The sequence below is a fragment of the Trematomus bernacchii genome, unplaced genomic scaffold (genome assembly GCF_902827165.1).
Source record: "Trematomus bernacchii unplaced genomic scaffold, fTreBer1.1, whole genome shotgun sequence".
Classification (NCBI taxonomy): domain Eukaryota; kingdom Metazoa; phylum Chordata; class Actinopteri; order Perciformes; family Nototheniidae; genus Trematomus; species Trematomus bernacchii.
The window spans coordinates 14,226,494-14,253,099 of record NW_022987582.1 but is presented as its reverse complement, the minus strand read 5'-3'; the positions used below and the strand labels follow the sequence as shown (position 1 = coordinate 14,253,099).

At 42.7% G+C, this 26,606-nt stretch overlaps 1 protein-coding gene across 1 annotated transcript; it reads right to left on the bottom strand.

Annotated features, from left to right (window-relative positions):
* Nucleotides 1–608: 608 nt before the first annotated feature.
* mms22l (MMS22-like, DNA repair protein) lies at nt 609–25,402 on the bottom strand. The gene is made up of 26 exons (XM_034128182.1): nt 25,318–25,402; nt 24,538–24,735; nt 24,120–24,245; nt 23,911–23,963; nt 22,975–23,062; nt 22,709–22,886; nt 21,951–22,044; nt 21,552–21,682; nt 20,609–20,722; nt 20,356–20,532; nt 19,854–19,916; nt 19,647–19,766; nt 18,615–18,850; nt 16,037–16,253; nt 12,927–13,216; nt 9,008–9,189; nt 7,674–7,824; nt 5,752–5,885; nt 5,155–5,297; nt 4,376–4,532; nt 3,548–3,693; nt 3,230–3,441; nt 2,879–3,045; nt 2,270–2,366; nt 1,951–2,118; nt 609–1,835 (listed from the first exon to the last, which is right to left on the bottom strand). Exons 2-26 carry the CDS (start codon nt 24,708–24,710, stop codon nt 1,760–1,762), a joined length of 3,693 nt encoding a protein of 1,230 aa, XP_033984073.1. The 5' UTR covers nt 24,711–24,735; nt 25,318–25,402; the 3' UTR covers nt 609–1,759.
* Nucleotides 25,403–26,606: the final 1,204 nt, after the last annotated feature.

The following is a 26,606-nucleotide window of genomic DNA, read 5'->3' as shown; positions in this document are numbered from 1 at the left end:
CAAAAAAGTGTGTATATTATATTATAATATCACTCCAGTGTGCAAACTAAATCTACTTTGACCAAAAGAAAGACAATGTCTCCTGTCCAAAACAACATGTCTCAAAGAATATATGGCACATTTTCAAAATAAAAGAAGCTATGTACATTTATCTGGAATGCTGTCTATGTTAATAGCTATGATGGGAAGATGGTGCATCACTTCTGGTGCCTTTCTTTGGCTTTTCTAACAACTTCTGGTACCACTGGAGAAAAGGAATGCAAAAAGCTGTTTGATGAGGTTGGAAAATGATGAGCAATGAGAGAAAATGGGACTGTGATTGTGGGAGACAGTTGAGTTAGACTTCATGTGATTAGGTGCAAACTAAAGCCGGAATGCAAGAGATTGCTGCGACTCAGAAAAGGCGAGAGAACAAACAGTACTCCTCTACTCTACTTTTTTTTGTGTGTTGCTGCTGAACTCTTTGGGCTCGCCCACTGCTGTCATCAGATCTATAATTCAGAGTGCCAGCCGAGTGGAGACAGATCCAGCACCTGGCACAAATAGTCTGTTCCTTTCTTACTTTAGAGCTGAAATGAAAAGCTGGACATGTGAGTAAGTGAGCATATTCATTTTTATTGTCACATTTTATTTAATTAATTAATGAACGCATCTGCCAAAATGCAGAGCTGCAACTTTTTTACAACATGTACATTATATACAACCTGGTGATATTATGCTTACATTCTATGATTGGAGGCTCATGCATAAATGGACACTAACTACAGGGCACCCAATGATCAAACATACATATTTTTCTTATTACTTTAAGTGTCAAATGGCCAAAAATACATTTAAAAACTCAACAGCAATGTCTTTCAGGAATCTTTACCCAGTTACTCGACATAATCTTTAGACTTGCACACTAAGCTAGCTACATCTAAAACGTTAGCTAGTTTAGCGCGCTAGGTGAAATGGCATTATAATTTAGCTTCCTTCTTTCTTTCTGCACAGTGATACAGTTGGCGGGTGAAATTAAGTAAATATAAAATAGTCTTTACATGAAACTGTACTAGGGTAATAAGAGACATTTGACTTTTGATGCTGTGGATTACTGTTCCTTCAAGTACAGTTGATATGGGATTGTTTAAAGGGACATTTCAAAAATACACTCTTACCTGTAGTTCTATTTATCATTCCTGAGTGTGTGTGTTTCAGAAATCACTACCAAATTACGCAAGAGAATCCACAGACATTGTTGTGAGCAGTTACACGTAGATTAATTTTTACGGAATTTAAACTGCTTTTCATATAATTGCGCAGAAGGAAGTGTGCGCGCTGAGCTAGCTACACCTACAACGTTAGTCAGCGCGCTAGGTGAAATGGCAGTAGCGGTTAGCTTCCTTTAGCACAGTGATTCAGTTGGCGGGTGAAGTTTGTTAGAAATAAAAAAGTCCCTACATCAAACTACATTACAGGAAAGAGAAACAAATCCATATTTCGCTGTTGGCGTTAAGTATCCCTTTAAGTACAGCTGATAAGGCATTTTTGAACATTCACAGTTTTATGTATCTTTGCTGTTTCAGGCAAACTGCACCAGAAGAGTAGGTTTCCACATTAACTCAGCTGAGGAAATATGCCAAACCCTAATAGTTTGCAAGCAGCACAGCAATGCATTTTCCCATGACCAAATAAGGAACATTTGACACAAAAAGTAGTCTGGTCTGACAAACACGTTGTTCTTGTGGCTGGCGAAACGGAATGGAGCTGGTCCTACAGTTTATTCAGCTTCTAGGCTGGTTATTTCTGCCTGCCCACTCTCTCCAAGGAGGCACAGCAGCTTTCTATAAGCAGTCCTGTAACACACAGAGCAGTCATATTAGTGGACACATTCAATAAGCATACGGAATATGTCCAGTTCTCTTCCTCATCTGCTTACTGTTTAAAAATAGTTTCAAGGCGTTTGCTCACCTCAAGGCGATGTTCCTGCCCAGCCCTCTCTTGTGCTCCATGTTTCTCAGACTGATAGACAGGTTGGGAATGAGAGCTTGGACCACAGAGGGATCTAACACAGCCACCGTCTCCAGCACACTGTATACCTGCCTGTCGTAGATCCCCTCGTTCTCCCCCACAAACGACCTGGGAGCGTTGGGATTACACAGTGAAAACCATGAAGGATAACATAGGTAATATAGATAGTTACTCAGTGATTACAGTGAATGTATCAGCGTTGTGCATCAAGCCCTAACACAGGTGCAGTTTTTTATCGCTAATCATAATTGTTAATTACCCTAAGACAGTGATCATCTGGTCACTCGGTCCCTCTGTAGATGCAGCGGCACACCGCTCCACCACCAGCTGTAAGGCGTCTGTGCTCGTCTTCCTCACTGCACGGGGAAAACACGTACTTATCATGAGACAGCTTTTCATTCAGTGATTACTATAAACACAAACTATTTGTTTCTGTATAATTTGCCCCAAAAGTGAGGATTGATGGGAATAGTAAGCATTAAGGACGTGTTTGCAACCATCTTGCTGATGGTAAGAACTATAATTACAGCATTTATTGAGTTGGTATCAAAGTGACGGAGCTGCAGATGCAGGTTTAATCACATTTATTTTAGAAGAGCAATCCAATTAAACTTCATACAGACAGATTTTGTTTTGGCTTGCTTGTAGAAATGTGCTATTAGCTAGCATTCAGTTTTTGTGTAAAACATAGCATTGTGCATAGCGGATTGGGAAGAGAGCAGATTTAAATGTCATTTTTCGACACGTTTATGGTTGTCTCACGCAAAGGTTTTATTGCACTTAAAGTATTGAGTTGGAGGTGATGTCCAAAAAATACCCTTCACTTTATAAGCTATGGATTATTTTGTTTGTATATGAATGAAGTTACCCTGCGGCTCGTTGACCAGCATCACACAGCGCAGCAGAGAGGGGAGGGGCACAGTGAGGAGGGCGGGGTCTGAGTCACTGTTTCTCCTCAGGAGCTCCAACAGGAACATCAGCACTGCTGCCAGTCGTGGAGGGGGGGCGTGACCTTTAAACTGCAGGAAGCTCGTGCTGAAATGAGAGACATTTCCAAAAAAAAATTTATTTAGTTTTGAGGAAGAATTGCATAGTCAAAGAAACATCGCGGAAAACAAGAAATCATAGGTCGCCAATGGATTAATATGTAGTCAAACAAATAAATCTAAGCTGCCATAATCAATTTGATCCAACCAACATCCTGGTTCCAGCGACCTACCAGAGCACCTCCAGGATGGTCTTCCTCAGCGCCGCTCCTCGGGGGGTAGGGTTAGCCTCGCAGGCCCCCAGGAGCACTGGGTGGTTGGAGATGACGCCCATGGAGGGGGAGGCGGGGAGGAAGTGGTCCAGATATCTGCGGGTGACCGAGCGGAGCTGCTGCTTCAGGTAGGCGCCCTGCGACTGAGACACACAGGAGGCCACCGACAGACCCTGCAGGGGAATCAATTAAAGGAACAAATGACAGATATGAGAGGAAAAGTGTTCTTATAACAGCGTCATTGATTCAGCTTATAACAGAGTGTATGTTTGTCCTGACCTGTAGATACAGAGGCAGGCTGTCCCTCAGTGCTTTGTCCTGCTGTGTGAGGTTGTGGGGGAGCAGCAGCCCGTCCACTATTCTGAACAGCAGCTGCTGGGCTTTAGAGGTGGCCAGCAGGGGGCTCCAGTGCTTCACTATGCAGCCTGGGTCAAACGGCACAAAGCAGATTCAGTCAGTCTGGAGAGTAGCGATTCCTTAGTCTGGGACTCAGACTGGAGACATAAAGAAGTGCTTCTGAAGTAATGTCTACCATAAAAAGCAGTGAATCTTAAAGGGGGGATCTTAAAGGGGGGTCTGTAAAGTTTACAGGTTTATTAATTTGAACGATCATCATATCAAATATTTTATATTTTTTCTAAAGGCCACATTGTTAAAAAGATATGTCGTTTTGAAATTTTAAAAATCTAATAAAATTGTTGAAAGTATTTTATATGCCTCCATCAGAACCAGTGTTTTATTTATCCTATGAATGCACCTAAACACTTTTCTTCACACTTCTCTTGATGTGTGTGTGTGTGTGTTCTGTAAAGTGTTCTTTAAATTTGTCCTTTTTTACTTATTTTGGTACAGCACTTCAACGATTGTATTCTCATTTGCACAAAAGCTACAGTGTAGGCAATGAAAAACCTCAGTCCCACCTGTCCAACAGTGCAACATACAATACACTTCAGAAAAAAAGAGAGTAGAAAGTTAAATAATGCAAGTAAACGCAGGAATTAAGATGTACATGTGAGATGGAATAAGATGACAGAATGTAAAAATACTTTAGAGTAGAATAAATACTGTTTGCTGAAGTGATATATAAACGGGATGCGGTGCTCCTACCGACAGCCCAGTAGGCCAGCTGCAGCCCCTCCTGACTCTTGCTGACCAGAGCGGGTTTGATGTGCTTCATGATGTCACCAATGTAGTCCAGGGCTCTGGTCACCATGGCTGAGCGCTCAGACAGGACCTGTAGACCACTGTACACCCCCTCTACAGCCTGGGAGAGAGGAGGGAATACAAACATAGGAATAACTACAGGTAAATACAGGCTGTACATTCATCGAATATACATGTAGTGCAGACATGAATAAAGTACCTCATCAATTTCAGATAAACGAGAAACAACGTTTTCTGCAAGAGTTTAGTTACACTGGTTAAGTAATTTATATACAATGGTTCTTTTGGGAGTCAGTATTCACCTTAATCGAACACTTTATCTATATAACGGGGAACATTTGATTTTGAGTGAGTTGTTCTATTTAAAATAAAATAAAAATATGTATATAAACATAAGAAGTTGAAATAAGAATGTGCAATAAAAAGATAAAATAAAATATATTTATTAAAACAAAAGAAGATAAAGTAAACCGGCCAATTAAAGAAATGTTTTAATTCAAAAATATTTATAGAAACATAAGAAATGTAATTAAATAAGTGCACATTTGATGTATGATGTGTATTAAAATACAGTGGTCCTTAAGTATAAATAATATAGGTAATGCTGAATTGCAGTTTGAATTGGCTTGGCTGCTGGTGGGGAAGTCTGACGCTCTGAGTTGAACAGTTCAGTGTAAGATAAGTGTACATCTTTGACATATTTCAGGAACTCTGTGTTATACCTTGACAAATATCTCCAGGGCTGCAATGGGCTCTGTCCTGGAGGCAGGGGGCTGCAGGCCGACTCTCTGCAGAAGACCCTCCACCTCAGGAAGCCTCAGCACCAGCCGGGTCAGCTCCAACAGCTGCTCCTCCACAGCCCGGCCTGAAGACAAGCAGGTACACACCGGGTATTTCAATAATGATGCATCATTCATCTCTAATACAAAACAAGCAGGTATAAAAACAAGCCATCATTTTCTCCTCAAAGATGTTCAATTTTTCAAGCAGAGTAGAGTTGAGGTCATGAAAGTTAAGATTAGCCTTTGAGTAAAGCAGCATTACAATCTGGCGTTTTGTTGTGATCATTTAGGGGGGTCCCGGGGAGGCAAAGAAATCAACTATGTAAATCCGATGTCATACATTCTTTAGCATAATGCCAGATACTTCCTGTCTTACCTAGAGAGTTCATCTACTTCCCTACCCATTACTGTTTGGGAAACACCTTTCTGAATGGAATACCATGCAAATCATTCCATAGACACTGTATCCAAGGAAATCCTGCCTGGTGGACAATGGTTGGTTATGTATTTATCACATCATAGGCTCAGAGGCGTTACCTGTCCTGCTGTCGGACCCGTCGGGGTTCTTGTGGAGGTGCTGCTGGAGGACGCAGCGGAACCAGGCCCTCACTGACAGGCTCTGTGCCGAGCCGGACACCACTGAGTCTCTGCTCAGTGAGGACACCAGCTCACTGGAAACACAGACACAGAGCATAATAAACACAAAGGTAACATGTGTAGTTATACAGCTGGCATGTTTTTACGCCTATTGGATTTTTACTGTTGATGAGGCAATGAAGAACAAATAATAAAATGTGAAATGTTCCTCATATACAACATCAAACAGCATATGTAGACATGTGACTGAAGAGAAGGGGGATAACTATACATGCAAGCACATTCAACATAAGTGTCAATGTTAAAATTCACATTATACAACTCATTGTGCATAAATCCTCATATGTTTTGTATTCTGACAAGTTAACATCTTTAGTTAAAAGAGTATATTCACTACCATGTCAAATACATAAATGCATCTTCCCCTCACATATATCTCGAGTTCATACAAAAGCTTTTATTACATGGCTTAGTTGAATACGTAATTGTGATTGGTCAATTTGGACTCTCCAGAGGTGGTTAATTCTTGCTAACAGACCACTGCTGAGGAGAACAGACCGTTGCTAAGGAGGAGCAAGGGACTATGTGGAGTCAATCTGCAGAAAGGAGTCGGGAAAATGTAGCTGTGAGCAACAAATAAGAGTTAAATCAATGTAGAAAGCCGTGTTATAATCAGGATCCTGATCACCATGTCAGTGTTCTTTTTTCATTAGTGACCGCATTATCCCTTACTTAATGACAAGTTTAGAAGGAAAAAGGGGAGGTGAAAATGTCCATCTAGGGCAGGGGTGTCCAACTCAATTTCAATCACGGGCCACATCGAGCCTCATCATGTCTCAAAAATCAAAGATCAATATTTTTTAAGTGAATAATGATGTTTTTTTGTTTTTTTATTCAAGCACTATTTAAGTGTCTATCAATTGAATCCAGATATAATATTTTAATTGTCTGAAAGCCAAGACTTAGAAAACCCCTGTTCCGGACCCTGCAGTGTTGCTATGGTTAATATCAGCCTGTCAATCATTATTTGAAACTCAACAAGTGTTTTATCGTCTGAATATAGCGAGAAGACGTTCATACTCTGAAAGCCAAGACTTCATTTTTTTTAATTAACCAAAAACCTGAAATGAGCGTAACGCACGTTATTGTAAGATAAATCCACGTGTGTCTCTGAATCAGCCGTAGCGACACCGACTGACTCTGACAGAGCGGGTCATTCTGCCTGTTGGTTCTGGGACCTGTCTTGCTTTGGTTGGTGGACCGTACTTCCATAAAGCAGGATTTCATCGTATGATAAACTCATTACATTCTTTGCGAGCTCTCGCTGGCCACACAACATGGGGTGTAGGGCCAGATCCGGTCAGTAGGCCTTATGTTTGGCACCCCTGATCAAAGGTGTCATAATTTAACTTCATTTTTGCAAACCCTATATTTAAGTCGGATAAACTTTACACTGTAGTGAATGGACACTTGGCAGGCTGGTGCTTCTCAACACAGAAGAGGAGAGTCCTTGTTCTGGCTTTATATTCAGGTGCAGCCCCTCAGTATCTCTTGGCTCTGTCTGAGGAGGACCTCTGAGTTTGAAATAGTCACTTTGTTTTCTACCCTTGAGGGTGATCGTGAAGATGCACTACATTTTTTATTCTGTTTTGAGGCATGGGAGCAATTTCCTCCTTAAAACCGATTTTGATAACACCAAGGACGCTCAGTGTCTAATCTATTAATTAGATAAATACCTACAGGACCTGTAGAAAACGATTTTGTCATGACATGTTCAGAGGTGTACATCATCTCACCTGATGTTTTCCCATTAGGAGCAATGTGATAGTGATGGAGGCACAGAGGGTGGATTTGAAGGCTACCTGTTCTGGAGCAGATGGGGAAGGTAGCGAGTCACCAGGACGGGCTGAACCATGTCGTCCCAGCCGAAGCATTGCATGATGGACTGGACCGGGTTGGGCTGAAGGTCCTGGGGGGCAGAGCCAGGCAGATCAAAGGCCAACAGCGTGAAGCCTGAGGAAGAGGGAATTGTTTCAATTGAGTTTCAATGACTAGAAAGTGAATACATACATGGTTAAAAGTGCAGTGTCATTTACTGTATGTGGGCACCAGAGCTTCCTTTCTCTGCACAACTGTTTCATTTCTCCCTCAGGGCATCGGGCAAAATATATATATTTTTTAATTTTATCTTTATTGGACCTTTTATATTTAACTCTTATATTCAAACGGTATCTTATTTGATTCTATCTTTTTATTGCACATTCGTACTTCTTATGTTTGTATAAATATTTATCTTTTAAACATCCGACACGCATGAGTATTTCTGATTCTGACAGATTCTGGAATAAGGCCAACTCTTACCTCTTATTGAATATAAATATTACACAATCTCTATTCAATTTAAATAAAAAGGCATTTAACAGTTTTTTTGGGTGTGCTCAACGTTTGGTAGGAGAAGGCAGGAGGATGCTTTTTTAATAGAAAATGGCCACAAATGATACTCTGTATGCAAAAGTAGATCATATGTGTGGTGCTAACTCAGGTTACCCTTAACTCTACACTAGTAGCGTGTACAATTGTTCTATTCATTTAGACATGTTCTGGTGACGTGACATTATGATTATGATAGTTCTACTTACTCTGCCTTAGTTTCATTTAATTTGGTGTGATCATTTGCTGTATGATTGAATGTCTTGTCTTGTGTTTCGTGTGGTTACCCCGAAGAATGGTTGTTACAGCAGTTATAAATAATGGGATACCTAAATAAAGTAAAGTGAAGGTGCATGTTTGAGACTGTATATCAAATGTGTGTTGCACTGAAAAAGCACATGAAAAACATTTGATTTATAGATATTTCTTTTTTTTTAAGTTAGGATAAGCCCCAAACTCCTGTTGTGGTTCGGACTCTAGTCTACAGGTAGTCTGTGGATTCACGCTGGGTGGGGCCAGATTTCTTTGGTCCGATCAAAGCTGTAGTAGGCATGTGTTCATTTATGTGTTCTTTTCTTCTTCCGTGAATCATCTGTCCTCCTCTCCCACTACTCATGTCTCTTTGCCAAACGGCCCTTAAAGTTCTCTGCTGTGTAGAACTCTGGCATACACTGAAAGTGATCAGTTTCAGTCGTCACAAATCTATTTTGGTTGTAGCATTGTCCAAAACTCTTCCCTCCACCCTGTCCTCCCTCCACTCACTGACCTGCAGCAGCGTCTGCCAGCTGTGCGGGGGGGGTCTGTGAGAGGCGTAGGCTGCGCAGGAAGGAGAAGAAGTGCGCCCAAAGTGCTGCTGCTACCGCTAGGTGGCGCTCTTTCACCACACTGCCGTTACCCGGAGCCCAAGCCGAGGCGGGGGCTGACTGGACACTGCGCTGATGGACCCGCCTTTGAAGGACACACAAACACAAAGAAAAGCAGATAAACAAATCTATCAGACACAAACAAATCCCAAACAACTCCGCCCTCAAATCCTTCTGCTCCCTCCTTTCACTCCTTCTTCTTCTCCATGTGTCTCTCCTGGGGGATTACTGGGTGCGGCGGTGCGCTGCAGTGTGGCGCAGAGCAGGGTGGATGTGAAGGTGGGGAGGATATTGTAGGCATAATGCTGATCCCCTGTACACAGACTACACCTTGGCTCATCCCCGGCCCCAGCCCCACAGTGGCTGGCATTAGCCCAGATAAGCAGCTGAAGGAGCTGTAATCTCATTTAGACTGGAGATGATCCTCCTGTCCCCCTCCAACGCCGCATGGGGGGGTGTTGGAGAAGGAGGAAAGGACAGAGGAACTAGTAACCCCCCCATCCTGAACCACACACACACACACACACACACACACACACACACACACACACACACACACACACACACACACACACACACACACACACACACACACACACACACACACACACACACACCACACACACACCACACACACACACACACACACACACACACACACACACACACACACACACACACACACACACACACACACACACACACACACACACACACACACACACACACACACACACACACACACACACACACACACACACACACACACACACACACACACACACACACACACACACACACACACACACACGCCGCAGCAGTGCCTTCCCTTCCAGCAAGGTTGCATCTAATCCAGAGAGAGCTGAGACAATCGATTAGAGTCTGAATTCATTAGCCTCGTTACTACTGCGGAATAGGCCTTTCACACCCATCAACCCTCATTGTACAAGACATCATCAGAGACCCCACTTAATCCTGCTCACTGCGGCTTCTTACGATGTGTACACACAAACACACACTCAATGCCAACACACCATTAGGGACCCTGTTTAACCCTTCCCCTGGCAGCAAAGAGCATACGAACGTATAAAATCAAATGCAGCATCCTAAAAATGACACATCAAACCCACATTTCTCCATATATCTCTCTTTAAAAGAATAGGTGTAACTGCATTTCTCATAAGTAACCTAGCAGTAGTTGTCCTTGACTTTGAAAAATAAGGCCTAATTTCCAGTAAACGGTCTTAACGCTCACAAAGGAGAACTCTTCACAGGGAGTTTTTTTTTTTTTTTTTACCAAGCCAAGGTGATAGGGATTACTTGTTTGTTCCAAAACACAGATTCCGCATGGCGCGCCAATGCCAGCTCACCTCATCAAGCGGCGACACCCTCCACACTCCCACAGGAGAGGGTCATGGGAAGGAATTAAACGGAGGAATTAGGCCTGGGACTGGCTTCCTGCCTCAGCGCCATGGCAGCGGCTATCAAGAGTTGAGCGTCCGGACCCTCCGCTGCCTCGCCGATTGGCAGAATAATTCTCTTAATGTGTGCGGCTCTCAGAAGACATAATGATGCACAGGCGAAATTTGCCAGGCTACATAATTGCCCATTAATTGTGTCACAGAAAAGGCATTAATCACAAAGAGATACCGAGAATTGCCAGGATGAACAATTATGTTTAATTTGGTGGGACGGATGGGGAAGAGAGAACATGGGATTTTTTTATTTGGTTAAATGGGTCAGTGTGGTCCGGGCCATAACACAGGGGGCCCTCTGGGACATATTTCCTTCTTCTTACTCTCTCTTCTTGGCCATTAATGTGCAAATGTGTGCCCTCCAACCCCCGAGATCTGAGATGGGAAGTTTGGGAATTAGCAAAGATAACGAGATGATATAGGAGCCCGGCGTTGGAATAAGAGAGGCGTACACTTAGGTTAATGTTTCACTTGTGGTGTGTGGGCAGGTTTGTGTGTGTGCACGGAGGAGAGGGTGGAACGTATACACTATAGAATTAAAGCAATCATACACCTACATGAAACACTTAACTTCACAATGTCCTTATTCTGGTGTTTCAGCTCTTTTATTAACCTTTTGTAGGTTGTGTAGGTAAAAAGTGACAGTTATATTTGATGCTTAGGAAAGCCCTTGTATCTTCTAAATCTAAATGATGTTTTTAAGAAATCACGTTACTATAAAGAAAAACGTGGAATATGTACTTACTACGACTGAGGATGAAACCTTGATGTTTTTTCAGAACAGATTTAGATGTGGCTTCTGGCTCAGATTTGTTCTCTTCTTTCCCCACCGAGGTATAGCTTACAATAGATTATAGATGAGCGCATTTCTGCTCGTTGTCATAACAGACAGTTAATGACCACCTGGTAAACATAGCAGAGCATTTAGCATCTATAGAGCCATATATTTTCTTTTAGGAGTTGTTTGAGACCAAAACAGAGTAGGAGCGTGAATGTAGTAAGTAACCAGACAAATTAAAAAAATGTACATTACATGTTACTTGTTAGACGTTTTTATCCAAAGCGACTTACACTCAATACTGTGGGCAATCCCCACAGGAGCAATTTGGGGTGAAGTGTCTTGCCCAGGGACACAACGACATGCTGACTCCAGCATGGTTTGAACCTGTGCTCCCCTGATCCGAACACCAACGCTCTATCCACTGCGCCACAGCCACAAATGACTCAAAATGATTAAAATAGGCAAGTGTTTGCTATAACGACCTTAAAAAAAGTCACAATATGTAATCATTGAGTTTGAAGCTTGCTTAAATAAATGCAGCATTTACATTTGAACATTTACAACAAAGTTCTTGGTCACTTACTTATATGACTTTTTAGTTAAAAGAAAGTGGTTTTGTAGAAAACCTGGTTTTATTTCTAAAAGTAAGGAAGACAAAAAGTATTATTTAAATGTATTTCTAGTCCTGGTACTTGATTTGATTACTTTCTAGGAGAAAACCATTGCATTGTGTTTCTTTGCCAAAGTTGTGCACACACTGGGAATATGGCTAAATTAAAGCTATGAAGTCATTGTCTCGTATTTAAAAAAACATCATTAACAAGTTTAAAGTAATAACTTTGGGTAATTTAAAGCAAAAGTACTTCTTGCTATACTTCTTACGTGTGATAATTATAGTTCATTTGAAAGAGTTGTTGCAAACGGTGACACTAACACCAGATTTAACTGAATCTCTCCGGTGAGAGCATCATTCCTCACTCCATATCCTCCCGGTCTCACCTGATTTGTGTCTACCCCCCCTCCTGTTCCCACCTCCACCGCCCCACATAAACAGACACTGTTCGCGTTGTGACTCTCTGACCTTCAGCCGGGGTCGATCATGTAACCGACACCCGTGTCCTACCGCTGAACCCGTCCTGACGCCCTACTGACCATAGTCTCTCTGCCGCCATCCCCATGACGACAGGAGGGTCCATGGAGGCTCCCTTGGGCCTGTAACTCTACTCAGAGCTTCACCAGCACCTGGTGAGGGTGACACGGGGGCCACTGGGTCTACTGAGACTAACAGGGGCCTCAACGCAACACAGGACGCTTATTCCTGCTGACAGCACAAACCACCTATTGTCAGTATGAGAAGAGAGTGACTCTGGGATGGCAAGAGCAGAATAGATCACTATCCTCTGCTGTAGCCAGTTGTTAATAGATGTTAATAGAAGCTTAGTATGGACTGGGCCAGAAAAAAACTGGTCTGAAAATGTCTACTATCTGTGAAGGTGCGGAATAATTTGAGAGACTGAGAAAAAGATACCTTGGAGCTGGAGAGTATATTTCCATCAGCTGTCTCACCTGAGCTGGGAGAGGACGATCTGCAGGAAGCCCAGGGCAGAATTCAGCTCAGAGAGGCGGCACGCAGGCAACAGCCAATCAAAACCTTCGTTGAGCAGCTTCTCCTCCGATAGGTTGAGGCTGCTGCTCGTTTCAAACACTTCAGCCACGCCCTCCAGGTAGGAGCCGAGGGGCCCCCAGAGGGCGAGCCTACGAGATGCATCTGTGGTCTTATCGTAGAACTCTTTGGCAGTCTCATTGAAGGAGGAGGCCAGCCAGCCAGCCTGGGCTCCAACATCCAGACCCCTCTCCTGGGAACAAAAGATTGAAAGAAGAATAACAGTTTGATCTGGTGGAATTTTTACACCAAAAATATTTTGTTGTGTGCAAGGCTCGCAACAATACACTTAAGGGATAATGCAATGAAAAAACAACCCGATAGAGTGAACAGGATCCCAACACAAAAGGGACGGATCTTGAATCACCCTTAAGGGTTTCCCTTAGTGTTTACTTCCTGTCTATCTTCTTCTGCAGTTCCCTTAATTGTTTACTTCCGATTTATCTTTTTCTGCAGTTCCCTCTAGCGCAGTGCTTCTCAAAGTGTGGTCCGCGGACCACTGGTGGTCCGTGAGCGCCCCCTAGTGGTCCGTGAGTATATTGGTAAAATTTCACATTTGAAATAAATAAATACATATACGTTTTCCGCACTCTTGCGGGAATATCTCCGCAATGGAGCGAGCTTAAGTTTCAATTGCATGATATAGCCCAGCGCAACACCTTCATCACACATGTTGCCACTTGTTTGTACCATATTCAGGCGATTTGTAATCTGTTCCAGAAAAACGATGTGATTTTGGATATTTGTGGAGTTAGGTGGTCCGCGAGTGTTTTTTTATTGGTTAAGTGGTTCTTGGTATGAAAAAGTTTGAGAAACACTGCTCTAGCGTTCACTTCCTGTCCATGTTCTTCAGCTGTTCCCTTTAGTTTTTACTTCCTGTCTATCTTCTTCTGCTGTTCCCTTTAGTGTTCACTTTCTGTCTATGGCTGCATCTCACTTCTCTTATTTTTCATTTCCTCTGTATCACCGGCAGTTGATTTGTCTGCGCCATCTTGAATAGCGTCCCATTGCCCTTATTTGTGCCGGAGGACCGAGGATCGAGGATCGAGGACCGAGGATCGAGGATCGAGGAGCGATAACGGAGGAGCGATAATCGAGGAACCACCAGACCATCCTCCGGTGAAATCCTCAGCCACTCGCCCCGCCCCCTTACTGTGTATCGCTCACTGATTGGACGATGCAGCGCATACACTGATCGAATGCTTCTTGACATGAGAGCAGTTTCCCAGCGAGTGAAGAAAACACATGAAACTCACGGGACTCACTCGTCAGTTTATACTGTGTTTTGTTTCAATTCATGTATCATTTAGTAAAAAATATGTGATATATCTGAACAACAAAGTGGACAATCCAATGAATGTTAATCTAACTGGGTTTTGATAGATAACATATCTCTTTTTCTTCTCTCAATCATTTTCATTTTTTTGTGCACTCAAATCAATATTAATCAAACTATTGTTCGTTTATACATTTTAAGAATGGCGTTTATCTATTTTGAGAATGAGTTCTTATTTTATTTTATTTATTTGGGTCTACAACAGATGATACAAATGTTTATATCAGTAAATGTGTACTAACAGAGGCGGGGGTGTTTGTGAAAATAACGGGGACAGAGCTGGCTGCTGTCAGACGATCAGCTGTGCGGTGTCATCACAAACGGACGTCGCTTCACGTGACGCTCCGGGGAAAGGACGTCCCATTGCTCTTAAAACTCATTTCCCTGCTTCCTCTCCCTTCTCGTGGTTTCCTAAGACGCAAGGAAAAGACGCAAGTGAGGGACGCAAGGATTGAAGTTAAGAGAAGTGAGATGCAGCCCATCTTCTTCAGCTGTTCCCTTTAGTTTTACTTCCTGTCTATCTTCTTCAGCTGTTCCCTTTAGTGCACATGTGTCAAACTCAAGGCCCGGGGGCCAAATCAGGCCCGTGTTGGATTTAATTTCGGCCCGCAGGATAATTTTTAATTACTATTAGATCTGGCCCTCCGGTATATTGCACGCACACCTTCACTCAATCCTGAGGATTTCCTCAGCTCAGAGCCTGAGCCCAAACATTGATGAACTTGCACCCAAGATGAGATGCCAAGTATCTGGCTTGAACTATCACAGAGCAGCAAACTGAGTTTACATGGATGTTTCCTTCTGCACTTTGTTTCTTGCGACAACAGGGCATGTTTGGTTTTTTCTTTGAGGGAAATTGTTTTTTTGAAGCTGTTGTTGGCCTGTGGAAAAATGTAATCATAAGAAATGACTCGGGAAAAGCTGCAGATAGAGCCATAAGAAATGAATGCAACTGATTATTTAATGTTGTTTTTATAGGCAATAATTTAAGCTTTGTTAGTTCCAGGTTTAATATGTGCAATAAGTTAATTTCAATAAGTTCTGCAATAAACATTGAACCAGTCCGGCCCTCGACTAGTACCCATTTTTTAATTTTGGCCCACTGTGTATTTGAGTTTGACACCCCTGCTTTAGTGTTTACTTCCTGTCTCTCTTCTTCTGCTGTTCCCTTTAGTGTTTACTTCCTGTCTCTCTTCTTCTGCTCTTCCCTTTAGTGTTTACTTCCTGTCTCTCTTCTCATGCTGTTCCCTTTAGTGTTTACTTCCTTTCTATCTTCTCATGCTGTTCCCTTTAGTGTTTACTTCATGTCTATCTTCTCATGCTGTTCCCTTTAGTGTTTACTTCATGTCTATCTTCTTCTGCTCTTCCCTTTAGTGTTCACTTCTTGTCTGTCCTATTATGTTGATTTCTCTATCGTCCATCTATCTGCGTCTTTTAACCTCTTTCATGCATCCCCAAAACATAAAAAGGGATATTATTTATTTTGTTAACATCTGAATTAAATGAGTGGTACTTCTCTCTGCGGATTGGTACTGTATATCGTCCTAAGTTCAGCGCGTCGTTAGCAATGGTCTGCTATCTTGAAAGAGCAGATCTCTGAATTTCCTAATTGACCAATCAGAATTGAGTATTCAAATAAGCAGTGTAATAATTACAGATACAATTCCTGATTGATACCTGGAATAACAAGAGCAGTGCTAGCTGTCCCCTCCAGACCAGGGTGCGGTGCCCGGGGGGGCAGTTGGAGGGAAGGTAACCCAGCAGCTCACAGGCTCTGCTGGCCACGTCCTCCAGCTCCATTTGCCTGGCCACCACCAGGAACAGCAGCAGGAAGTTCATGAGGCCAGCCTCTGGAAGCTCCTGCATCTTCTTAGAGGAGAACTTGGAATAAATCCTTGAAACATAAGAGAACAGAGAGAGTTCTTGAAACGTGGCAAAAGAGATGGTCTACTACAGCACATTCAATAATAAAGTGGCTGGTCCAGCGTTTCCATATAGAACATTTTAATGTACCGGACACATTTAAGAGATTCTAGTCAATTATTATCTGTGTTTATTATGAAGCTTGAAAACAATTGATAGGATGTCTGGGTGACCTCATCAGGGCATGTAGATGTATTTTTAATGGAAAAGTATATACTTTTCAAATACACCAAGTCCCGTCAAGCGACAAAAACTGTACGGTTTTATACAATATCACTTAATATGGGGCAACAAAATGGTTATATTGCTCGAAAATTAATTTGTTCTTACTTCCACTTACCAGTTCTACAGAGGTGTTTTGTTATTCTAAAACATCCGACTCAAAATGCTGACTAACTGAACTTTCCACCTCCACTGTGCATCCCAGCACCTGCCTCCATCGCCCTCTAAGCTCTATGTGTGTGCCTGCGTGTGTGTGTGTGTGTGTGTGTGTGTGTGTGTGTGTGTGTGTGTGTGTGTGTGTGTGTGTGTGTGTGTGTGTGTGTGTGTGTGTGTGTGTGTGTGTGTGTGTGTGTGTGTGTGTGTGTGAAGGAGAGAAAGCTACAGAGAGCGTAAGCAGGATCTAACAGCGTGCCGGGTGGTTCTCTCACCCAGCACGCTGTTAGATCCTGCGGGCACTGTGGAGAAATGCCTTTAAAGATCATGTTAAATGTCAGAGACACTCAGACACGCAGCAGTAGGCGCTTGGTCCCTCTCTCTTCAGCCAAACCAATTTACTGCAACACCACAGAGGGATCAATAAAACCACACACACACATGCATTGCCACACATCCTGCTTGCTGTTTGCTTGCCTGGCAGGAAAACACAAAAGGCAGGAGCCCCCCTTCCTCTTTAAACACTACCTTCCCAAACACAGATGCAGCCCACACAGGTGAGTGGAGCTGCTGTTTGGGTCAAAACACAAACCGCCAGCATCCCAGGACAAACTCGGTGTAAGAAGTATGACGGATATAAAAGGAGTGGATAAAAGGAAAGAGGAACTGAGAGGGACCAGGTTAACATCTTCACAGATAAAGGAGGAGGAAGCTGAGCGTGCAGTGTGTGTGTGTGTGTGAGAGGAGGGAGATTTAAATAAATGAATGGGTAATATCTAACAGGGATATAAGCAGCGCGCTGGGAGGCAGCAGGGAGGATTTTCTGTGTTCTCCCAACCTGTCTGTCTGTTTGTTTATTCCGGACAGCTTTTTTTTCCGGAGGCAAGCAGATGCTCCTAACTCCCGGCGTTGGAGATCAACATGCTCGCAGTCGATCCCATTAATGCGGTCGGCGCGGGTGTCCCGCATAGCCCGGCCAGGAGTAGGAACGCTGCCGAAACGCTGTTGCAATACACGCCTCCTGAGGGTGGGGGGGAGGAGGTAGTGGTGAGGGAGGTGGAGGAAGGGGGGATCTGGACTTGTCCCAGCCCAGCCTGGTGGTTGCCAGACTGCCTACCACCCACATCTCCCCGCCCCCCCCCCTGCTCCCCTCTCTATCCGTGTTGGAAACCAACACAGCTTCGTTAAGGCGAATTAACCGCCACGCTCGTTAGCTAATTAGCCCCCATGTCTGCCGTGCTACTGAGCACATTCCAGACAGAGGGAAGTCATTAGGCGGATTTATCTACGGCTGCCTCTCTGGCACTCAGCCGGCCCGGGATATAGGATGGTCCAGCGCTCGGTTCTGATGTTAGCTGGTGGTCTCTTATTTCTTACTTTCCCCTCACAAAGGCAAAATCCTTCCTCCATCTAATGGCCTCACACACTCCTCGCCACCAAGTCACCGCTCTAGGGAGCAGGTGCAGTGTGTGTGTGTGTGTGTGTGTGTGTGTGTGTGCATCCCTAGGAGGCTTCTTGGCTCTGGTCTGTGCTGAAGAGCAGGTGGTTGACTCCTGAGACACCTGCTCCACTGGGGGGCCTGAGTAAATATCAAAGAGGCGCTGGGAGACTGCGGTGCACCTGGCACGCACACAAACAAGACTGAAATGCATGATGGTGAGCAAACACACATGTTGTTTGTGTATTCATGCACCTATACACACACACAAATCCAAACAGCACACTTAACACATCACACATTAGAAGATCAAGGGGAAAGGGAATGCTACAAAGCCTACTCCTGATTATTAATCATTTCTCACAGCTTCTGTTCCATGTTTTCATCTTTTTATCTTCTCTTCCTGCACAATAATACACACTGGATATGGAGTCAACTGCCTGGCCTTGAGACCTACTTTTCATGGTGGAAGAGAACGTGAAGAAGTACAAAGCCTTGCAGGCTTCTCTCCGTGCTCACCTTCCTTTGATCTGTCTCTGTGGGGCCCCCCCCGCCCGGTCCTGGGCAAGGCACAGGGCCAGCACTCGGAGGAAGAGGTGGAAGGAGTTGGCTGAGCGGTAGAGCTGGGTGTGTCCTGGAGAGTGGAGGGGAGCGGGGGAGCAGCAGCTGCGGGCCTGCTCGAACAGAGCCAGGGGCGTCTTGCACAGAGTGCCCATGCCAGACACGCCGAGCCAGGGTACAGTGAAGGAAGCGCTCTGGGGTGAAGGGACAGAGTATAATATAGAATGCAAGTGTAAAGGCCTATGTAATAACTTCATAATACATAATAGTGTCAAGCAAAAAATCAGCAAATATGATGCAAATACGTTAGCAAGTGAGAACAAAAAACGATTTGGTTATCAATTTTTTTTTATGTCTGATCCAAATGTTACTGTCTCCTGTGTTTAAACATTAAGAAAATATGCCAAAATAACGAATCTTAGTAACTTAATGTTTGTCTAATAAAAGAAAAAGTATAAGTTTTGACCGACAATTTGTGTTTGTTGTTACAATACTCTTTCTGGCCACAAGAGGCAGAAGTGCACAACTAACCCATTTACCCAAAAGGATTAAGGCAGATGAGATCCGATTAAAATAAATGTTTAGCCAAAAATAGAAATTATATTCATTTCACATAACTGGCTAATACAAGATATGCACCATGTGTTTACAGTGCATGCAGAAAGTGCTTTACCTCTGCATCTTCTAGACAAAATTAATAGCAAACACAAAAATATATATCACAAACTTATTTCCCCACTTGTTTTACAAATCTATAACAGTTTAAGGTTCATTTAGAGATTATTTAGGTAAAAACACTTAAGTTATTCCTAAATACAGGAGAAAACTATTAAGATCAGACTTATCACTTATCATCAGATAAGCCATACATGCAACCTATAATAACATCTAAGAAATAACCTCTTACTTGCTTACATACAGTAAATGATGCAACATATTGAGTGTGTTCGACTGTTATCGTCTGTTATACACCGGTCAGTGCGTCCTCACCAGATTCCTGCTGTAGTAGTCCCAGAGGGTGGAGACAGCGCTGGTGCTCGGGTCCCACAGCAGACAGACACTGAGACAGCAGTGGACATGCATCCTGACCTGCTCCTCTGCTACACCTCCCTGTTATTACACACAGACACATACCACTTGAACATACGTTTTCTCAATGGGGTTTAAAATGCATGTATGAAGAGAAACAGTGCTGACGTTGGGGTTACAGGACAACTTGAGCAACTCTTCCACAAAGGTCCAATTTTCCCCCAGATGTTTCTGTAAGAGAAGATACAAAAAGTTGATACATTTAAAAACATTATCCACTAACACAGGTTTTTTTAACCTAGTGTATAAATGCTAAAAAACCCAAGTCACCTGACATAAAATGTAACACTGAAGTAGACCATGCCTTCTATCATTAACCTATTTAAGTATAAAACAAGTGAGCTATCATCAGTCTCACTTATTTCTATGTCTTAAGTAAAGTGTCTCTTTCCATCACGATGTCTAGTTTCAGCACCATTCTTTATTTAAGTGTCAAGACAAATGAATCCTCAAGACTTATTTTAGAACTGCAGAATTCTCTTAGATGACTCAAAACTACAACTTCTGTCCATCATTTTGTCTTTGAATTACACTCCCTGGTTAAAAATAAATGCACCAACTTACATTTGAGGTAAAAGACAATGTGTGCAGTGTAATGTGATCGTCTTACCTCGTGCTGGAGAGTGCCGCTACGACTGTACTGCCCCAACATGGCCACATGAGTGAGCAGCCACCATGTGAATCCCAGAGGGTCCTTACAGTGCGTGGGGAGCCCGCTGAACTGCTCTGCTGCTGGCTTCCCAGAAACCAGGGGCCTCAACAACGAGTTCATGTAGCTCCAGAAAGACTAGAGAGAAACACACATTCTGTTAGCATGGACAGTTTATTTGATGTTATTGTGAACATGTGTGTATTTGCGTTACCTGTGTGTGCAACACTTTGTTCCTGTACTCCAGCAGGTGCATGAGCAGGACCCACAGCTCTTTGGTGCAGGAGCAGAGGTAGTGATGGCTGCTCAGGGCCTCCGTAGGCCTCACCTAGAAATCAACAGGATTCATTTAGCATAGTTAGCTCCCAACTGCGGCACTGTTCTACATAAATGCATGGGGTCTATCACGTACCTGATAATAAGCAGTGGTGGGAGGTAACTCAGTACATTTACTTAAGTGCTGTGCTTAAGTGCACATTTTAGCCCCGTATACTTTACTTGAATCGTTTATTTTCATGCTACTTCTTCCTGTAACTCAATTAAATTCAAAGGGAAATATTTTTTACTTTACTACATTTATTTTACAGCTTTAGTAACTTTACAAATTATCCAGGTGATGCATGAAATCAAGAGTTTTTCAAATATGGTAGTTTGTTATACATTACAAACCAATACAAGAACAGCGTAGTGAATTACAGAAGAAACTAGTTTAGAGATATTTTATCGAATCTATCAACATTATTTTATTATTATAATTGTTTTATAATTGTCTTTTAAGCATGCTTTTAAGTTGTTGTTTTTTCTGCATAATGGCACTTTTCTGTTAAATATGTATAATACTTTTACTTAACTAGGTGACATTTCCAATCCAGGAATGTATATTTTCGACAAACACTGCATAAGTATACAGCAAGCAAAACATTTTAAAATATAATTATTATCATTTTCCAGGGGAAAGTATGATGACAGAGGACACGTTTATATTCTGTATGTGCTATCCACAGTTTCCATCCATATTCTATCAACCAAGCACTAAATGTTATAATGAACATATTGTAATACCACAATTACATGTTTTTCCCAGTTAGAAAAGTACCCAGAAACACTGCTGCTACATCTCAACAGAAGCATGTAATGAGCTGTGGCCAGACGCCCACCTTGCTGTATTTGCCCATGGCCAGAGCAGTGAGGTCACACAGCAGACTGCACAGGTGCTCCTCAAACAGACTGCTATCGGTCAGGTTCTCTCCCGTTAGGTTCACAAACTGGTGGGCGTACACCACCTGGCCTGTAGAGAGAAAACAGGTGAAGTTACTAAAAGCCTGTTTCCATGATAATGAGCTGCAAGTCAGGAGATTAGGCCCACTGTGCAATCAGTAAAACTTTATGTAAAAAGAGAGTCTCTGTAGCTGCAACAATTCCATATTTGCATGTTATTTTCCTCCCGTAAAACGTTCAACAATGCTTTCAATGGATTGGATTCAAATTTCACAGTTACAATCAGTCTCTAAACTGTAATATAATACATGTCACATATTAATATCTTGGACACATACCTTGCATCTTGTGACTTAGTATGTGAAGGATCTCCAAGACCGACCAGTGGACGTCAAGATGAAGGTGCAACAAATGCCAAGAGGGAGGAAAAATCTGTGGGAGGGATACAGAGCACTGAGTAAATACTTTCTCAAGTTATATTAAATACCATCACATCTGGCTGACGCTGGTGATTATAAGCAGTGGTGGGATGTACCAAAGTACACTGACTTAACGGGGCCCTATTATTCTTTTTGGGTTTCCCTTTCCTATAGTGTGTTATATACAGGGGTGCACATAACTGGTACGCAGGTACGCATGCGCGGCAACAATCTGAAATGCGTACCGTCACTTGTGTCACAAAGCGCATTTGCGTACCGACGTACTTGTGAAGCTTTTCCAGAAGGCGGTTAGATCACCGGACGACAGAGTCGGTTTCCGTGTGCACAGACAGGGCTGCTGTTAACGTCGGTCTGTACAGCAGCCTTGCGCTAAAACAGCTGATCACAACGTTCCGCGGTCACGAAGCTCTGTACTCCACTATCCCCCCCCCCCGTTGACAATCGCCAGAAGTTGGAGTACTGAAGACTGACTCCAGGTACTCATCTGAGTACCTCACTGAGAAAGTTGTGTGCACCCCTGGTTATATAGGTTTTTGTGCATGTAAATGGTCTGCAGAGGCTAAAATCACAAAGTTCCCACCAGAGGGAGTTTCTCTAGCACCTTCTTTAAAAAGCCTTATCTGCTTTAGAACAGAACCTGAAGCCGTCACACACACCTTTCCCGGGTTAGCTATAGTGAAGGCACTCTGAACATTGGCAGGCAGGTCTTTGAGCCGTCCAACGAGGAGCGTGATGCCAAAAACCTCCTCCAGCAGAGCGGAGGGGAGCTGAGCCTCCAGCTCCTCATAGGGGTGAGAATCACTCGTATCCAGGGAGCTAGTGGGTTCGAAGAATCTGAAAAAACAAAGCAAGGGACATGAGGGTCCAAAATAGACCTAGAGAACCAACATTTCCATTACTGGTAAACTTAATGTAGATGTACCTGTGCAGGAAGACCTTTACATACTGGAGAAATGAAACACACTGCTGTCTGAGGTCCTCGGCTTCATAGTGGAGGTTGCCTGCTTGACCTAAACACATGACGGATGTTGTTCCTTAAACTTATGCAAAACAAGCCCACCTTATCAGAAACACACACGACTCAAACACTGGAAGTAGAGCTCATTATTGCAAACTCATTTGTTGGAACAGATAGCTGATTAATTAGTGTGCTAACTTCAGAAAAACAGACAATATCTTTATTATTCATTGCTTTTGCTGCTGCTTCCTCAGTTAATTAAACTAATCACCTGATATGCATGTATTGTATGTTGCATTGATTTGGTCTTTGGCCTTGAGCAAAGTAATTTTCCTGGCTGATATGTAGCTCACTGGTTAGACCGACTGCCCGCCAATTTGAAAGGTCTTAAGTTCAAACAGAATTCAACAACATTATTTAAAGTTTATAATTTGAGGCGCCTAAGGGAGCAATTTGATTTCTTCTCTTTACATTCTCCAAGTGTAAAAGGATGCTAAACTCCAGCTACATTTTAAAACGAAAACATATGCAAATCCTGTTTACTCTACATACATTATGTGTTTGCCGATGTACAAACAATATATGCATCTTAAAAACACGTAAGATGTCCATTAATGTAAGCAAATACAGGCCTACTGTGTGGAAACAATTATATAATAAGATATACAAATGAAAGCTCTGGACTACAATATTGCTGCACAATTCATTTACATTTTATTGAAATTTCTATATGGACAAGTACACTGTACAAATTGTAGCAAGTGCAGTATTTTTCGGATAAATGTGAAATGTTGACTACCTCTAGTGTTGCAAATCATGTCCCAATTGCAATATCAGTCAACACAATTAGTTATTTTTTCCAAATCGTGCAGCCCTAAAATACATATTGCACAAACTTACCAAAGTCATGTGAGCTGGACTGCACCAAGGACTCCAGCCTGTAGACTTTCTGCCTGAAATATAACGAAGAGCAAATAAGACCAGTGGTATATATGTGAATGGTGGACCGAGTTTAAAATGACCTGTCTGTAGCAACAAAAATAAAAAATGTAAACTGGGTGAAATTTTTAAGGGAAATTAACGAAGATCCTTTCTATATCTTGGCTTACCTGAACAAACCAAAGAGTAGCTTTGTGGATTCCACCAATGCTGTCTCTGTGACCCAGGGGAAACCAAAGATCTCCACTGTGTCTGTTTCATACTCTGCGGGGGCCGGATCGAGGCGCAGCAGCAGCCTGCGGAGAGGAAACAGTCACATCTGTTAAGACTTCGTTTACATTTTTTCTAGGACTTCTTCTGCCACTCGTTAAATGGGGAAAAGCGGCATTTCATTTTTTGTTCTCGCAGCATCAAGATCTGACCTTTGAAAGAAAATCAACAGCAGTGTGTGCTATTAGAGCATTTCTCCAGTTACTCAGGATAATCCAGAGAGTTGCTGAGGACAGCTTTCATTGGGACATTTTCACAATACAGTACAGTGATAACAGTAGTGGGAAAAACATGTTTTACGAAAGACAGTGACTCTACCGTTTCAGAGAGCCTCCGGCAGCATAGCCCTGGGGGGAGAGTGCTCCAGTGGGGTCCTCCTTTGTTTCAGAGCAGCAGAAGCATGGAGGATGAGCTGGAGTCATATCACAGAAGCTGTCAGCGGCGAAGGGAGAAACTGGAGGGGTGAGGGATTGGCTGAAGTCGTCTGACATCCTGCCACTGTAGAATCAGTATCACCTTTAATCACAAACATATTAATTACAAGATTGTTCCCCAAATCCTAGGTAATGTGTTGCATCAGTTACAGAAAAAAAGCACATACTCTATGAAGAAGTTGCACAGTAAAAAAAAAAGCGAATTAAACATGTGCATACAATATGTTAAATGCAAGTAGAAGACAGCTATTATATGTATCTTACGCAGGACATTACAACACATCACACACAATACCTAACAGGAGCTGACATTATTCAGCTGTTTAAAGATGACGTTTTCTTCTTATATTAACAATCTGGCAATTTTTTTTGTTGCCTTGCTTCAAAACTATAGATTACATGCTAAACAACATAGCAAGCTAACCTTACTTCACAATGCATCCCACAGGACAGCAGTTGTTGTTATAAAAGGATCTATCTCTCTACAAGGTGTATGCGTTTGCCAGTGAATAAGCCGACATCCTGATTTAACGTTTTTAGTAAGGTTAGTATCTGCTCATGAATGCAGAGTTAGCGTTAGTAAACCTACAAATCAGCATTCCTAACGGGGAAACTAAACACAGGAGCGCTCCGAGAGAAACACATCTTGTAACACATTTACAACCTTGTATCCGGCTTCTTATGAAATGTTATATTCCGTAAATGTAAAGCAACACACAGTTCACATTGCTGTCAGGGCTCCGTTGTTTGGGATTTCAGAGTCTCCCGCGCTTCCGCTTCACGCATGCGCTCACTCACCCTGCGCCCGTTGATTGGTCTGAAGTTTCAAAGTGGGCGTGACCCTGTCGAGTTGATCGACAGACAACAAGAGGGCTCACTGCCACGCGCTTCCTTCTTCGCATTTGTTGCTGCAGGTAGAGTGTGTTCATGTTCTGTACTTGTTTGAAATGACTTATGCTTGTTTTAACGTCTTTATTTCTCGAGTTTTGTGAAAGAGGACATTCAACGTCTTCACTGAAAACCCTGCGAACTATTTTCCCTCTCCCTATAATGTTATTAAATTAGTTTAAAACGTTTTTGTTTAGTCTTTGTTTACAAAAAGAGTTACAGGTGTACGTTTCATTTACACAAAATATACAGGCCATAACAGAAACCCGCGAAAACACTGCTCTGTCTAAAATGTCTATATGGTTGTTATTAATGAAACGTGATAGCCTTTAGCACATGTAATAGATGTTAATGAAAGTGCTTTTATGTTTGACCACAGCACCTGCCCCATGACATGACTTTTTTTTAGACATGTTAGTATTATAAGTCACTTGTTGTCACCCTGCAAGGGTACCACTACAATTATTACAACACAATGCAGTGGTCTAAGTATAATTTTATCCACGCTAACCCTAATTTCCATATGCAGATCTGTCTCTCCCAACAGTCCCTCTCGCCATCACACCATTTCTTGCATTCTAATGCATTCTCACATCTTTACAAAGTCCCCCCGTTCCGCCACACGCCGTGGATGTGCTCGTTTTGTCGACTTACACTTCGTTATTTCTGCACGTTTGACTGGTCCAGTGAGGAGATGCACGGTATAGATTCAATGTTTTGCATGCTCTAATTTGCACGTTTTATTACCAGGAGTAAGTGGACACAATAAAAATGGACGCGTCGGGAGATTTGTTCCTTTACGATGCATCGACCTCCCTCCCTGCTTTCAACAGGAGGCAGCCCGTGTGTGTGAAGGCTCTGTCGCCTGCAAAATAAAGGTAAATGCTTGCTTTTTTTCTGCCACTACACTACAAACCCATTGAATCCTTTCTGTGCATGGAGGGGGTGAGGTCGTTTGAACCTGTTTAATCCCCCCCTCCCCTCGCCTTCTGATGTACAGTAGCCTCGTCTCCAGTCTGGATGCACTAGCAGGTTGACTTCAATATGAGACACACCACAATTCAA